General features: G+C 48.7%; 1 protein-coding gene across 1 annotated transcript; it reads left to right on the top strand.

The window, feature by feature from the left end:
- The first annotated feature begins 31 nt into the window (after nt 1-31).
- LOC142907183 (dual specificity tyrosine-phosphorylation-regulated kinase 2-like) lies at nt 32-14747 on the top strand. Its single transcript, XM_076056436.1, has 9 exons — nt 32-149; nt 964-1048; nt 2475-2577; nt 5677-5831; nt 6963-7099; nt 9694-9840; nt 10740-10878; nt 11710-11791; nt 12816-14747. Exons 2-9 carry the CDS (start codon nt 995-997, stop codon nt 13061-13063), a joined length of 1065 nt encoding a protein of 354 aa, XP_075912551.1. The 5' UTR covers nt 32-149; nt 964-994; the 3' UTR covers nt 13064-14747.
- Nucleotides 14748-15309: the final 562 nt, after the last annotated feature.

Raw genomic sequence — 15309 nt, forward strand, 5'->3', positions numbered from 1 at the left:
ACGACGCGCGAACTTCAACGTCACCGGTGACATCACAGGACCACGTGATTACTCAGAGTTCGAGACAGGCGTAGGAGGCAGCTGCTTCTGTTTCTTCGTCATCGTCGAGAAGCTTATGCTGAAGCAATCCGAGCCAAACTTTTGAAGAGGTGTGTGGGTCCGTGTTGTGAATTCGTGGGGAGGGTGTGGGTCCGTGTTGTGGGTTCATGGTGAGTGTGTGGGTCCGTGTTGTGGGTTCATGGTGAGTGTGTGGGTCCGTGTTGTGAGTTCGTGGTGAGTGTGTGGGTCCGTGTTGTGGGTTCATGGTGAGTGTGTGGGTCCGTGTTGTGGGTTCATGGTGAGTGTGTGGGTCCGTGTTGTGGGTTCATGGTGAGTGTGTGGGTCCGTGTTGTGAGTTCGTGGGGAGGGTGTGGGTTCGTGTTGTGGGTTCATGGTGCGGGTATGGGTCTGTGTTGTGGGTTCTTGGTGAGTGTGGGTCCTTCTTGTGGGTTCTTGGTGAGTGTGTGGGTCCTTGTTGTGGGTTCGTGATGAGTGTGAGGGTCCATGTTGTGGGTTTGTGGGGATGGTATGGGTCCATGTTGTGGGTCCGGGGTGAAGGTGTGGGTCCATGTTGTGGGTTCGTGGTGAGTGTGTGGGACCGTTTTATGGCTTCTTGATGATCAAATAGATCCGTGTTGTGGGTTTTTGGGGAGGATGTGGGTCCGTGTTATGGGCATGGTGAGTGTTTGGGTCCATGTTGTGGCTCCGGGATGAGGATGTGGGTTCGTGCTTGGGATGTGAGTCCGGGTTGATCATGCAAGTAAGTGTTGATGATGTGAGTCCCTCTTGATTCTGTGAGTCTGTGTAGTCATGTGAATCCGCGTCCTTGTAACATGGGTAATGGTGTCGTCGCGCTCTCCCTGACTGCTCCACGTGCCACTCTCCTACACTCCCGTCCACCCCACCCATCGCTTATCCACGCAGAGACCCTTGGGAGCAGCGCGCGAGAGTCGCCATGAGCTCTACGCAGCAAAACGACGACGGCGCTCTCACAATCAACACCATGAAGGTACACACGGAGCCCTCCACTCGTGTGGTGAAGTATGCGATCTCCACTCTGCGTGTGCCTACCTGTCTACATTGGTGTGCATTTGCACGCACGCCAGAGTGTTTGTATCTCCGTATGGAGCGATAATTGTAGTGGTTAGTGCGCTGTGCTATGATCCCGGCAGAGAAACGAGTTTGATTCGCGCTCACGGCCAATACCATTGACGATTATTTGAACCGGTCCTGGGCCTCCCCTAGATAAACTCAGCCTCAAATGAGTACCTGGTGTGGTGTATAAACATCACCACTGGGGAGACAAAGGCGGCTGGGCGTAGTGCTGGCCAACCACCCCGTCGTGTGCCGTGCCGATCTTCATAGGTGCACGCTAACAGCACTTGCCCCAAGTCTGTAAAGGCTATACGGGGGAATTTTTTTCGTATGTGTGGTCAAAGGATGGCTCGCTATTGGTCAACCATGTTACATATGATCTGGTAATTGTTGCTCACTCAGAGGAGTTAGAGGCACTGCTGCTGAACCTGGATCGTGCCATTCAAAGGTGGGGCCTTTCCATCAGCCCCACCAAAACTTAGCACCTGCCTGGGTATTTTCTAACATAAGACACTCCACCCCCACAACTCCCAATTGATGATGGGGCAATTGTGGAGAGATTGGAAAGTTTTCCATACCTGGGCAGTGTGCTCATGACCGGCTCCAGTTTGACAGCAGGGGTCTCACTCCGAATCAGCCGAGCAGCATTATCTTTTCATCAGCTGGATAAGGCTGTGTGGAAGCTAACTGGTCTGTCGCTCCACACAAAGCTTTGGGTCTTCTCGGCCACAGTCATGCCCTCCCTTATCTATGCTTGCAAAACGTGGACCCCTTTAATGGAACATCACCAGTTAGAAACATTTAGGCTGGGCAGCCGACAACCCATCCTGGATTAAAAAAGGGTTTAACCAGGCTGGATTGTGCGATGAGCTCACAAATACTTGAAAGGTCTGGACAAAGTCCCATCGGTGAGCTCCTCCGGCAATCAAGGCTGTGTTGGCTGGGTCATGTAGACTGCATGCCCAGTCATCACATGCCTAAACAGCTTTTCCTCAGCCAGATAGAGGGGCCTAAATGGGCGCGGCATGGGCTGTAGAAGATATCGAGTGATGTGTTTATGTATACGTGTATGTAGGTGTCTATGTATGTGTAAAGAGTAGACCAGTCCGGGATCGGGTGAGCACAATGTTCCTTAATTCGCATTCTCTTAACTCCTTTCCCGCTGAGAAAGCGGCCCGATCCCCCGCCTCTTCCGCTGACGTCACCCCTTTCCGGGGAGTCTCCTCCCTCTATTGCCCCAACTGCTCTCCCCTTTGTCCTTCATGAAGTCACCCTCTCGTGGGGACTTCCTCTAATATAAGTATATCTTCATATGTGTGTTTATGTGCGTGTGTATGTAGACGACCCCAGCTGGAGAGGCAGTGAGCCATGCCATGTCTGGCACCACATGGAGCGCGCTGTCCTCGGCTGGCACGGCCTCTATCCGCAGCCAATCGCCCCAAGGTGAGAACAGTGGCAATCATAAAACTGGCTTCTGTGTTTGTTGTTGTGTTTGGTTTGTTGCCCCCCCGCCCCTTCCCCACACCTTTTGATTAGTGCAGTTCACTATGTACGCTGAAAAATAAGTTCAACATACATACACTACACTGCTACACACTACACTAATATACACTACACCACTATGGTAAGTTGATAACTTATCTCATTATAATTGCTTCATGTTTAGTTTGTTTGTCCTTCGTCCACACCTTCGATTAGCGTGGTTGGCTATGTACAGTGAGGGAAAAAAGTATTTGATCCCCTGCTGATTTTGTACGTTTGCCCACTGACAAAGAAATGATCAGTCTATAATTTTAATGGTAGGTTTATTTGAACAGTGAGAGACAGAATAACAACAACAAAATCCAGAAAAACGCATGTCAAAAATGTTATGAATTGATTTGCATTATAATGCGGTAAATAAGTATTTGACCCCTTTGCAAAACAAGAATTAGTACTTGGTGGCAAAACCCTTGTTGGCAACCACAGAGGTCAGACGTTTCTTGTAGTTGGCCACCAGGTTTTCACACATCTCAGGAGGGATTTTGTCCCACTCCTCTTTCCAGATCTTCTCCAAGTCATTAAGGTTTCGAGGCTGACATTTGGGAACTCGAACCTTCAGCTCCCTCCACAGATTTGCTATGGGAATAAGGTCTGGAGACTGGCTAGGCCACTCCAGGACCTTAATGTGCTTCTTCTTGAGCCACTCCTTTGTTGCCTTGGCCGTGTGTTTTGGGTCATTGTCATGCTGGAATACCGATCCACGACCCATTTTCAATGCCCTGGCTGAGGGAAGGAGGTTCTCACCCAAGATTTGACGGTACATGGCCCCGTCCATCGTCCCTTTGATGCGGTGAAGTTATCCTGTCCCCTTAGCAGAAAAACACCCCCAAAGCATAATGTTTCCCCCTCCATGTTTGACGGTGGGGATGATGTTCTTGGGGTCATAGGCAGCATTCCTCCTCCTCCAAACACGGCGAGTTGAGTTGATGCCAAAGAGCTCCATTTTGGTCTCATCTGACCACAACACTTTCACCCAGTTGTCCTCTGAATCATTCAGATGTTCATTGGCAGACTTCAGACGGGCATGTATATGTGCTTTCTTGAGCAGGGGGGACCTTGCGGGCGCTGCAAGATTTCAGTCCTTCACGGCGTAGTGTGTTACCAATTGTTTTCTTGGTGACTATGGTCCCAGCTGCCTTGAGATCATTGACAAGATCCTCCCGTTGTGAGGAGCGCCGCAGGTGCCCATGAACAACCCCTAGTATTCTAAATTACTATACACTACATCGCTATATTACATTGAGATCGTATTTCTTAGGAACTGCTTTTTGGCGTGTTGAATTTTGTGCCCTTCCTCCCGCACCTCTGATTTGCACAGTTGGCTTTGTATAGCACAAAAGTGTTCAACATAGTACAAACACACACTCACAGACACCCAGACAAATAGAGACCCACAGGGATTCACAGAGACACTGATAGATTAGCACGGTTGGCTATGTACAGTGCCAAAGAAGTTCAACTTATACACAACCACAGAGAATCTCAGACACCCAGAGACCCATAGAAACCCACAGAGACACTAGCAGCTTAGGACGGTTGGCTACTGATGGTGCCAAAGAAGTTCAACACACACATACATACACGTATGGGTAAGGACCAAAGTTACAGATCACGGCTTGCAGACGCGGTTGCTGTGTCCAAGCAATCAATATTCTGCTTCGGGATACAACGATAACAGTCCGAGGCCACAAACAAGACAACAACACCACACATCAGTCCCCCCAATTAAATTGCACATGAACCTTGAAAGAGCAGAACGGACCAGAGTTTTAGTTGTTCCGTTTGACACGGGGTAGTTGGGCTGTCGCGACCAATATTATTCATGAGGTTTTTGTTTTGTTAGATCGTGTAAGTATCACTCTTGGGTCGTTAAACCCACCACCACCACGCATCACACAACCAGCTCGTGAAAGTTTGTTACGTAAACACAAACGTGGTCAATTAGTTACTTGTTCAGCACTAACTGGTGTGTTGGAGACTGAATAACTGGTGTGTTAATAGATATCCGTTGTAATCTAAATGAATACATTAACCATAAGTCAATTTGCCTGTTCGAATCGAGAGTCTTAAGTTCAACTGCTGCGCAATGGATGGCGGTGATTGCATCTACATCTGCAGAACATGAAGAACCACTGGCATCTACATCTACAGAACATGAAGAACCAGTGGCATCTGCATCTGCAGAACATCAATAACAAGTGCCATCTACATCTGCAGAATATGAATAACCAGTAACATCTACATCTACAGAACATGAAGAACTAGAGGCATCTACATCTGTAGAACATAAAGAACCAGTGGCATCTACATCTGCAGTAAATGAAGAACCAGTGGCATCTGCATCTGCAGTGCATGAAGAACCACTTGAACAAATAGATTTTCGAGACCAATATCATCCATTATACAGGTCTTTGGGTTAGATCGCGTAAATATATAAATTTGTCGTTAAAACCCGCCACCACCCAAAAACAGCCAACTAGTAAGGGTTGCCACGTAAACAGAACATGGCAATTCGTCACTAGTACAGCACTAACTAGTTGTAATCACTGGCGAAACGTTGTACTCAGTTGGTAATTGTTGTGGCTCGGCTCTCCAAAACGCCGGTGTGCTGTACTAGTGACGAATTGGCATGTTCTGTTCACGTGACAACCCTAAGTAGTTGGCTGTGTCGGGTGGTGGAGGGTTTTAACGACACATTTATATATTTAAGCGATCTAACCCAAAAACCTATTATGCATGAAGAACCAGTTGCATCTACATCTGCAGAGCATGAAGAACCAGTTGCTTCTACATTTGCAGGAGATTATACAACTTGTAAAGCCATTCCCCATGTTTAGTGTACACACCATACAACATGTTTGGAATCGACAGGAGTAAAGTAGGACTTACAGACAAATCGACTTACGACCAGACCTCTGGAACCTAACTCCTTCATAAGTAGAGGAGTCCCTGTATCATGTTGTCTGTTTGTTGTTGTTTATTCATTCTCACGTCTGGCAGCAATCCTGAACCTATTCGGGCCTCATCTGAGCCGGCGCGAGCGTAAGGAGCTTGCCGCCATGCGGGAGGTTTGGTACTTCTCCCTGGATAGCGGCGAAAGACCCGGGGGATTTTCCAATGGCGGTTACGACAACGATGAGGAACACTACGTGCCGGTGAGGCCTTCGCTCTTACACAAAGGGGATTACTACCGCTAATGCTGCTGCTGCATATATCTATCATCTATAGCTGGGGACATGATGATGATCATGACAATGATGACAATGACAGTGATGATGATGTTGACGACGATGAGGATGATGATGACGACAACGTCGATGATGACACTCGCTTCCAAACACCAAGGGCTTGGGTGAGGGGGGTGGGCAAGGTGGGGTCACAGGGCCCCGGCAATGTAGTAGTAGTGGAGTTTGCAGCTTTCTGTTGTTGCACCCCAAGTACCAACAACCAATTTCAGGCTTGGAGCAAGGCAGCAACAAAAACAGTCCCCGGCTACACCAAGACAACAACACAGGAGTAGTCCCTCAATTAAATTGCACATCAACAATTGAACCATCGATAATATCACGGGTAAGGATCAACATTACAGATCACTATGAGACCTCCTTTGCCAGAAACAAGATATAGGAATAGGTTTTACCCTTTTAACTGGCACAAAAATTGACACCTTTATTCAAGGCATCATGTTTGCAATAACCACAACACAAGCAGTCAAAATGCAAACAAAAAAGACAACTCTGATAATAATATGCACTGTCCTTGAATTTGATTGGTCCACACCCGAGACAGCTTTTCTTAGAGCCTAATCTCCATTGGTGTTGGACCAGAAGACCAGAAGATGCCTTTTGGCGTCTTCTGGTCCAACACCAATGGAGACTAGGCTCTAAGAAAAGCTGTCTCGGGTGTGGACCAATCAAATTCAAGGACAGTGCATATTATTATCAGAGTTGTCTTTTTTGTTTGCATTTTGACTGCTTGTGTTGTGGTTATTGCAAACATGATGCCTTAAATAAAGGTGTCAATTTTTTTGCCAGTAAAAATGGTAAAACCTATTCCTATTACAGATCACGTTTGCAGATGCGGGGTTGCTGTACCCAGCACTGCTGCTGTTAATAGATTACGTGTAAGTGACTGATCCCATGCGTGACAGCTCTGTCCAAGCGAGCCCTGGATCAACGGGGTGGGGGGGATGTTTGTTGACGATGGAGCTGGTGCTGATGTCCACATGATCTCCATGTGACCTCCGCATGACCTTTGCGTGTGACCTCCCTCCGTGACCGCTGCAGGTCCAGCACGAGCACCTCAACTTCCGCTATCAGGTGCTAAATTTGATCGGAGAGGGAGGTCAGGGCCTGGTGGTAAAGTGCCTCGACCACAAGACCAACAACCTGGTGGCCGTCAAGATACTGGCGTCGCCTTCCAAGTACGTGAGACTTCTATAGAACCATAGACATCCACAAAGACCTATAGAGATCCAGAGACTCATATTGAACCACAAACTCACAGAGACCTACGGAGATCCAGAGATTCATATAGAACCATACAGAGCCAGAGACCTTTTGAGATCTAGAGACTCGCAGAGAACCACAGGGACCCACAGAAACCCACAGCAACCCACACTAAAACTAAATATATATTTTTTTATTTTACCAGGTAAGGCCCCAATGAGCTTTGTAGTTCTTTTTCAGAAGCGACCTGGTGATCATCAAAAATGATAGCCCAACAAAGTGCCTGATATCACCATCATCATCATCATCACATGGAAATATATAGCAGTAGCAGCAGCAACCAAATTACTCTGAAGTTGATTCTAAATGTGGAGGGAAAAACTGGAGGACCCGGAGAAAAATCCACGTGACGACCACGGGGAGAGAGACATTTAGAATCGACGTCACGCATTTAGAGTGTTTGGCTGACACTATAAATGTCCACGTGATGATAAGCCACTTCGTTGCGCTATCATTTATGATGGCCAGATCGCTTCTGAAAAAGGGCTACACAGAGTAGTGGGCCTTACCTGGTAAAATAAAAAAGTGTTGAATAGTTTATAATTTAAAATCTTTTTGCAGTTTATAGTTTATATAGCTGATACTTCCAAAAGTTTATAATTTAAGCAGTTCATAGATTCTCCCAAATTGTCATGCCCAACCAACCAGCACCCAATACTAGATTTAAAGCTTTCGTGACTGCAAGGATCCATACTTTTTGGTTCTATTCGGTAAAGTCACGTAGGTAAAAAAACTAAAACAACAAAAATCACGACGTTTCGGGCACAACACAAGCAGCCTTCATCAGGTGAAGGGATCAGGCTGTCTCGAGGACAGCACTGGAGTGAAACACAGCCACGCTCAGACCGCGGACCTTTAAGCTGTGTGCGAGCAAACAAGGTGTCCTGACAAAGAAATTAGCATAAAAAAATAGCATTTGATTGGCCGATTTTAGAAAAGAGGTGGTGTACGTGCCGGTGGACTTCTTCTACCATGGTTGGTCACTGTTACAACGCTGTGGGGGATCACGATATAAGTTTCTCCGATACCAAGGTTCTTTGCAAACCCACGGGTTTTTATCAGAGATTTGTTCACGAAGCAATTCAGATCTACAAACACATACACAATTTCAACCGAGAAGATGGTTTCAAATTAAGCAACCATTGGAAAGATGTTCTAAATCGAACTAAACATTAAACTAATTTCAATGGTACAGTATATTTTTCAAGTAGTGGTACCCCAAACTTTCGATGCTCTTATAAATTCCCTTTTCACACCATCAATAGGTAAACTCCCCCCCCGCCCCGCGCCAAACGGCAAGTCAACCGGCACGTACACCACCTCTTTTCTAAAATCGGCCAATCAAATGCTATTTTTATGCTAATTTCTTTGTCAGGACACCTTGCTTGCTCGCACACAGCTTAAAGGTCCGCGGTCTGAGCGTGGCTGTGTTTCACATCCAGCACCCGCCATGGCCCCCCTCATTTACATTTAGTTTTCCCCCATGACCAATCAGATTTGAACGGATCTCCACCTTCAAATCCGATTGGGAGCCCTAACGTCAGCCTACCTCAGCCTACGCCAGTCTATGCTGCTCCCCCTGGAGTAGCTCCTGGCCAATCTATGGTGTAGTGTATAGTGTCGTGTAAAGTGGTGTAGCAAAGTGGTGTAGTGTATAGTGTATTGCATCATGGTGGTGTATGGTTGTGTAATGTACAGTGTATAGTAGTTTGTACGTACATACGTTGAACTTCTTTGGCACCGTACGTAGCCAACCGTGCTAATTGGAGGTGCAGGAGAAAGAAAAACAAAATACACTTAAGAAGCAGTTCTAAAAACATGAGTTTGTCAATCTAGATGATGATTTAAGAGTGCACAGCTCCCAGTGGCTTCCTAATGTCGGAAGGGAAAGAGCATTCCAGACGGTCTTTGAAGCACCACATTTGAAAGCGCCGTGCAATGATGATGCGGTGACCCTATTTGTCCGACATTCAGCCAAAAGTGTAATGTATAGTATAGTGTATAGTGTAGTGTATAGTATAATTATGCATAGCAGTGTATCGTGTAGCGTATTGTGTATTTTTTCATATAGTATCGTGTATAGTCATGTTAAATGTAGTGTATCGTGTAGTAGTGTAAAGTAGTGTATAGTGTAGTTTAGTTTAAAATACAGTGTAGGGTATAGCAGTGTATAGTAGTGTATAGTGCAGTGTATTGTGCAGTGGATATACAGTAGCATCTGAAAGCACCGCGGCGAGCAGCCAAAAGCCGCTGCCACTGCTGCCACTGCGAGGATGATGACCGGCCAATGAGAGTCGAGCTCGTGCGTGCACGATTTTGGAACTGGTGTAAGCAATTGTATTCTGTGGAATGTTGAATTATTGATTCATTTCCTAAACAGATTTGTTTCTCTCGGGTAAGGGGATGGAGGCAATCACTTCAGCGAGGAGCACCCACATTGACATTGCCGTCATTGTATTTTGTGGACTTCCACCCTATCCCTTTCTGCGTGCGATCGCCACTCACAAAGCCTCATGGACGAGAAGTCGCAAAGCAGGGAGCTGCGGATATCCCGGGAGCTCCAGAGCGAGCGCAGCGATGTGGACCATGGCGTGATCAGAGTCCTGTCCACTTTCCACTTCCGTGGGCACAGCTGCATTGTCCTGGAGCTGTTGAAGTACGCACACCACCACCACCACGTGTATGCGTGTCTCTCCACCCCTCCCTTATGCCACCCACCCCCCCCCCCCATAGCGTGGATACTTTTGAGATGCCCAGTGCCACCCACGTGTCATGATATCGTGGAGCCCCCCCCCCCCCCCGCATTACCCCCGTGTAACCTGTAACAGACTGTAGGGGCATGTGCTGTTTGTAGCAAGTGGCAGCACTGCCTATGTAGGTCAGCATTGTGACACACGATGGGGGGGGGGGGGGGGGTGGGTAGCCAGCACCAAGCGGGCTCAGCCGCCTTTGTCTCTCCCCCCAGTGGCGACGTTCACTACACATACCACGGCCTCTAATTTGAGTTGTCCTGGGGGGAGGCCTGAGACAGGTTGTTCAGATAATTCGCTATCACTGGCGGTGGTGGTGGTGAGCGGGAATTGAACTCGGGTCTCTGCCAGGTTCGTAACACAGTGCTAGCTGCTGCGTCCACCGCTCAACGGTGGACGCACACACGCACGCACACACGCACAAACACACACACACGCACACACACACGCACACACGCGCACACACACACCTGCAGACGCGGTGGCCACGCTCGAGCCTCTCAGGGGAAGGGCCCGAGTTCGATTCAAAAAGTCGGGCTCCTTTCTGTGTGGCGTATTGTAGATTCTACTACAATACGCCACACATTGTAGATCACCACGGGGAGTGAGAGGCAAACTCAAAATATACAGCGGGCATCAGGGTCAGGATCAGAATCAAACCCATGATTCTCCTGTATACCAGACGAGGTAGTGAACATCTCCTAACCACCATGAGGTTGACGTTATCAGAATCGACGCAGCGCCGCAGGGGGACGGCACTGACGCTGCGCCATTGTTGCTGTCGTTACTGCCTTTCCCCTCACAGGGCGAACCTCCATCAGGTGATTAAGGAAGCGGGCGAACAGCACATCGACATGGACATGGTGAAGACGTACACCTGTGGCATTCTCCTCTTCCTGTCCCACGTCAAGTCGAGGGGCATCGTCCACGCGGACATCAAGCCGGTGAGTGGGTACGCACGCGGCGCTAAGGCTCGCGCGCGTGACTTGGGTGCGGAGGTCGAGTCGCTAATCTGGAATGAGGAGGTGGTGGTAGCGGAGGCAGGGGTCACGATACAACTCTGGTGAAGATGATCTGGTACGAGCGAAACCGCAGTGTGGAGAGTCGATTCGCTGTTGAGGACTCGTAGCGCAGAAAAATCCCAGTCACAGGGATCACAGGGTCGATGCGTTCTCTCCATCTGATTCCCCTGTTTAGTACAGGCAGTCCCCGAGATATGAACATTCGCATTCATGCACGTCCGCACAAACAAACGTCCACACTCACGAACATCCGCAATGAATGAACGGACCACCGTAAGACGTCTGACTCATGACTTTCGAACTGAACCACGGAACTATTTTGTTCGGTGGAGCGATCCTCCACAAAGATGTAAAAAGTTTCAGCATCCCACGTGACCCACAACAGTGAAACCATTCCGACTAAATGTAAGTGAAAATAACACCAATTTATTTTTGCACTGCTACTGGCTAGAGGGGTGGTTCAAGGATTTGACGTTCGTTTGATGCATCATGTACAACATTTCATCTAATTTATGACTTCATTAATGGAACCGCAACACATCTTATGACTGACTGTACGTACAATTAATTGGCGAGTTCTGACATACGAACAAATCCAACTTTACGAATGGATCTCAGGAACATAGCCCGTTTCGTAACTCAAGGACTGCCCGTGTGTATACATGTATTGTGGCGGTGCGTCATCGATCCACTGCTGGCTGAATGCTATCCCCATAACCTCTCGAGTGTCAATCCCCTTCCTGCTTCGTACAGGACAACGTTCTGGTCAAAGACACTGTGGCTGGCACCGTGAGGGTCACAGACTTTGGGTGCAGCTTCTTCATGTACAATCAACGTGAGTGGCGTGTCTTTGTTTTTTGTCTCTGACTCTGTATGTGTATGTGGGTGTCTGTGTGTGAGTGTCTGTGTGTGGGTATATCTATATGTGAGTGTATGTGTGTACATGTGACTGTGTGCTGATGATGTTGATCAAAGCTCTTTGAATTCCACAAAGACAAAGATCCCCTGTGTAGCCTAAGCAGACTGTAGAGGCATGCGGTTTTAGCGAGTAGCAGCTATGAAGGCCGGCACTACACACGAGGGGTGGGTGTCCAGCACCCTTTGTCTTCCTAGTGTCGATGTTTACTACACACGCCGTAGCCAGGTACTCATTTGAGGCTCATTCGACCTATCGGAGGCCCAGGACCGGTTCAGATATTCGTCACCAGTGTTGATGTCGGCTATGAGCAGAAATCAAACTCGAGTCACCGGGTTCGTAATGCAGTGTGCAAACCGCTGCAGCCACCTCTCCCCACACACACAAAGACAGAGACACACAGACACACACACACACGGTGAAAAAACCAACCACCATTTGCTACTAAGTGGTGGTGACGTCACCACGGCGCCTGTGTCAGGCTATGTGCACCTTCAGGCAAAATTTAGTGTTGAACGCAACGCTGGCAGGAGGCCACAGGACAGACCCAGCAGGTGCCATGCGGTTAACTGACTAAGATGACTAACAGATGAGTGTATAGCTTTAACAGACTGTAGGACGAAGTGCTGTTAGCAAGTAGCACCTATGAAAGCTGACACGACACACGATTTGATGAGTAGCCAGCAACATGTCCGGCCAACTTCATCTCCCCAGTGGCGATGTTTACACACCACACCAGGTATTCATCTGAGGCTGAGTCGACCTCGGGGAGGCACAGGATCGGTTCAGACAACCGTAACTGGCCATGAAGGGGAATCCAACTCGAGTCTCCGCCAGAGTTCGTAGCGTAGCGTAGTGCTAACCCCTACACCACTGCTACCCAGCCACAGACATATGATGACACACATGTACGTATATATATTTATAGTTGTTATTGCTGCAGCCCCACACGTGGGTAGGACACGGTTCTACGTGGCCCCGGAGCTGCTGCTGGGCTACCTTGTCACCTATGCCATCGACATGTGGGCCCTGGGTTGCACCGTGGCCGAGGTGGTTACCGGCAGGGAGCTCTTCTCGTCGCTGAGCAACGAGGACCACCTCCCCTGCTGCATCGAGGTAACGGAGCAGGCGGTCCGGGGCGGTCCGGGGCAGTCCGGTCCAGTCTGCTCCGGTCTGATCTCTCTCTGCTAAAAGCACTTGCCCCCCCAAAAAAATCTGTTAACTAAACCGCTTTTTGTGTTTAGTTCATTGTCCTTCCCCCACACCTCCAATTAGCATGGTTGGCTATGTATGGTCCGAAAGAAGTTCAATATACACACATACAAGGCGATATGGGGCTCTTTGACTTTGTGCATACGGGGTCAAAGATCGTTGTCTTTTCACACTGTGTGTACACAAGCTAAAGCGGATGATTCCCCATATAGCCTATAACAGACTGTTGGGGTGAGTGCTTTTAGCGAGAACCTATAAGAGCAGGCACAGCACACGAGGAGATGGGTGGTCAACATCTCGCCCGGCCGCCTTTGTCTCCCCATTGACAATGTTTACACATCACACCAGGTACTCATTTGAGGCTGAGTCTACCTAGGGGAGGCCCAGGACCGGTTCAAAAATCGTCATTGGTGTTAGCTGTGAGCGGGAATGGAATCTGGGTCGCCAGGTTGATAGTGCAGCGCTCTAACCACGACACTCCACACACACGCACTCAGATAGTCTATGTGTGTGCCACAGTGCCGGCATTGCTAGGCAGTCCTGCTGCTAACTCGCTACTAAAAACAGGGCTCTGTCGAGGCTAAGACTGTTGTGACCCTTTTGTCTCTGTCTGTAAACCCCGTGTCTGCAGATTCTCGGGAAGCCCCCAAGATGCTTGGTGGATGGAGCCCCCCACAGAAATCAATACTTTGGTGAGTTGAAGGGTTGGCGGTGGGCGGGAGCGAGCTAAAACTATAACCTTTTTGTATTTACCAGGGATAAGGCCCCGACTGAGATACATAGCTCTTTTTTCAGAAGCGACCTGGCCATCACAAGTGATAGCAGCTCAGCGAAGTGGCTGATATCATAATCATCATGGCATGGTAATTTATAGTGGCAGCCAAATACTCTTAAATGCACAGTTCTACAGACTTATACAGAACCAGAAACCCATACTCATATAGAGCCATACTCAAAGAAAACTATAGAGATAGAGATGCATATAGAACCATAGATACCCACAGAAACCCACAGGCCCATACTATTGTAGTTACATAGAATGGGTCACTACGGCGCGTAGCGCTGGTTACTGACAGAGAGGAAATATGGGCGTAACAGCCGACTTGCCAGACGAGCATGGAATGCCACGGAGTGGGTCACTAGGGTGCGTGGCGCTGGCTGCTGGCAGAGAGGGGCATATGCGGACGTAGCACCCCGGCCGGCTGGCGGAGCACTTGATAGGCCTGGGTAAGGGATGTGGGGCAAAGTTGACCGAGGGGACACGTGGGGTATAGCCCAGAACCTTCTGGTGGGTTCCAGAAGGGGGCGTAGCCAAGGGCGGAGCCAGGCAGGGGACACATGGAAGGTGGCCCAGAACCTTCTGGTAGGTTCCAGAAGGGGGCGGAGCCGGGGGCGGAGCCAGGCCACGCCGGAGGACATAAAAGGGAAGTACCGAGGCTGGATAGGGGCTGTCTGTTGGTGGAATGGAACCCAACATGCTAAGTCTTCGTCTCCGGCGTCGTGGTTCAAACAGCGTGCCGGCTGCTCTGACCTCTTTGTAGTTATCCCATGTGTGAACAGTTTCTAAAAGTGTAGAATAAATGTATGTTGCCTCCTACTTATTAGTGTCTCAGAAGTGACTCACTACACTAACACTAAACTATTTTAATTTTGAAAGGTTTGATGCCCCCCTGAGCTATGCAGCTCTTTTTTCAGAAGTGACATAGCTATCACCAAATGATAATAGCTCGACAGAAGTGGCTGATATCGTTACGTGGGCATTCATAGCAGCAGTCAAATACTCTTAAACGTGTGATATTTATTCTAAATGTGGAGGGGAATAAACCGGAGGATCTGGAGAAAAATCCACGCAATCACCCAGGGGTGAGAGAGAGATGTAAACTTAAAATATACAGCAAGCATCGTCAGGGTTGGGATTGAACCAACAACCTCCTCCATACTCTGCGAGGTAGTCAACATCTGCTAGCCACCGTGGCGCCTGGATTCAGTTTCACGGGGTGGCACTGGTGCTGTTGTTGTTTGGGCCACCCAGTAACCCCCTGTGGTCATCAAGAACCATAGGTTTGGTGAGTGGGTGGGTAGGTCAGTAGGTATGGTCGATGGGTGAGTGGTTGAGTGGGTCCGTAGGTTGGAGAGTGCGTGGATATATGGGTGAATGGGTGTTTGAGTTAGTGGTTAGGTGGGTGAATGGGTGTGTCGGTAGGTGTTTGAATGAGTGGGTGTGT

The sequence above is a fragment of the Petromyzon marinus genome, chromosome 75 (assembly GCF_048934315.1).
Source record: "Petromyzon marinus isolate PM22_M1 ecotype Great Lakes invasive population chromosome 75, UKy_Petmar_22M1.pri1.0, whole genome shotgun sequence".
In the NCBI taxonomy this organism is placed as follows: Eukaryota; Metazoa; Chordata; class Hyperoartia; order Petromyzontiformes; family Petromyzontidae; genus Petromyzon; species Petromyzon marinus.

Coding starts and splice junctions, on each gene's coding strand:
- LOC142907183 (XM_076056436.1), top strand. CDS start 995: ATGAGCTCTACGCAGCAAAACGACGACGGCGCTCTCACAATCAACACC. Junction 5,832..6,962: donor ATGAGGAACACTACGTGCCG/GTGAGGCCTTCG, acceptor TGACCGCTGCAG/GTCCAGCACGAGCACCTCAA. Junction 7,100..9,693: donor ATACTGGCGTCGCCTTCCAA/GTACGTGAGACT, acceptor CCACTCACAAAG/CCTCATGGACGAGAAGTCGC.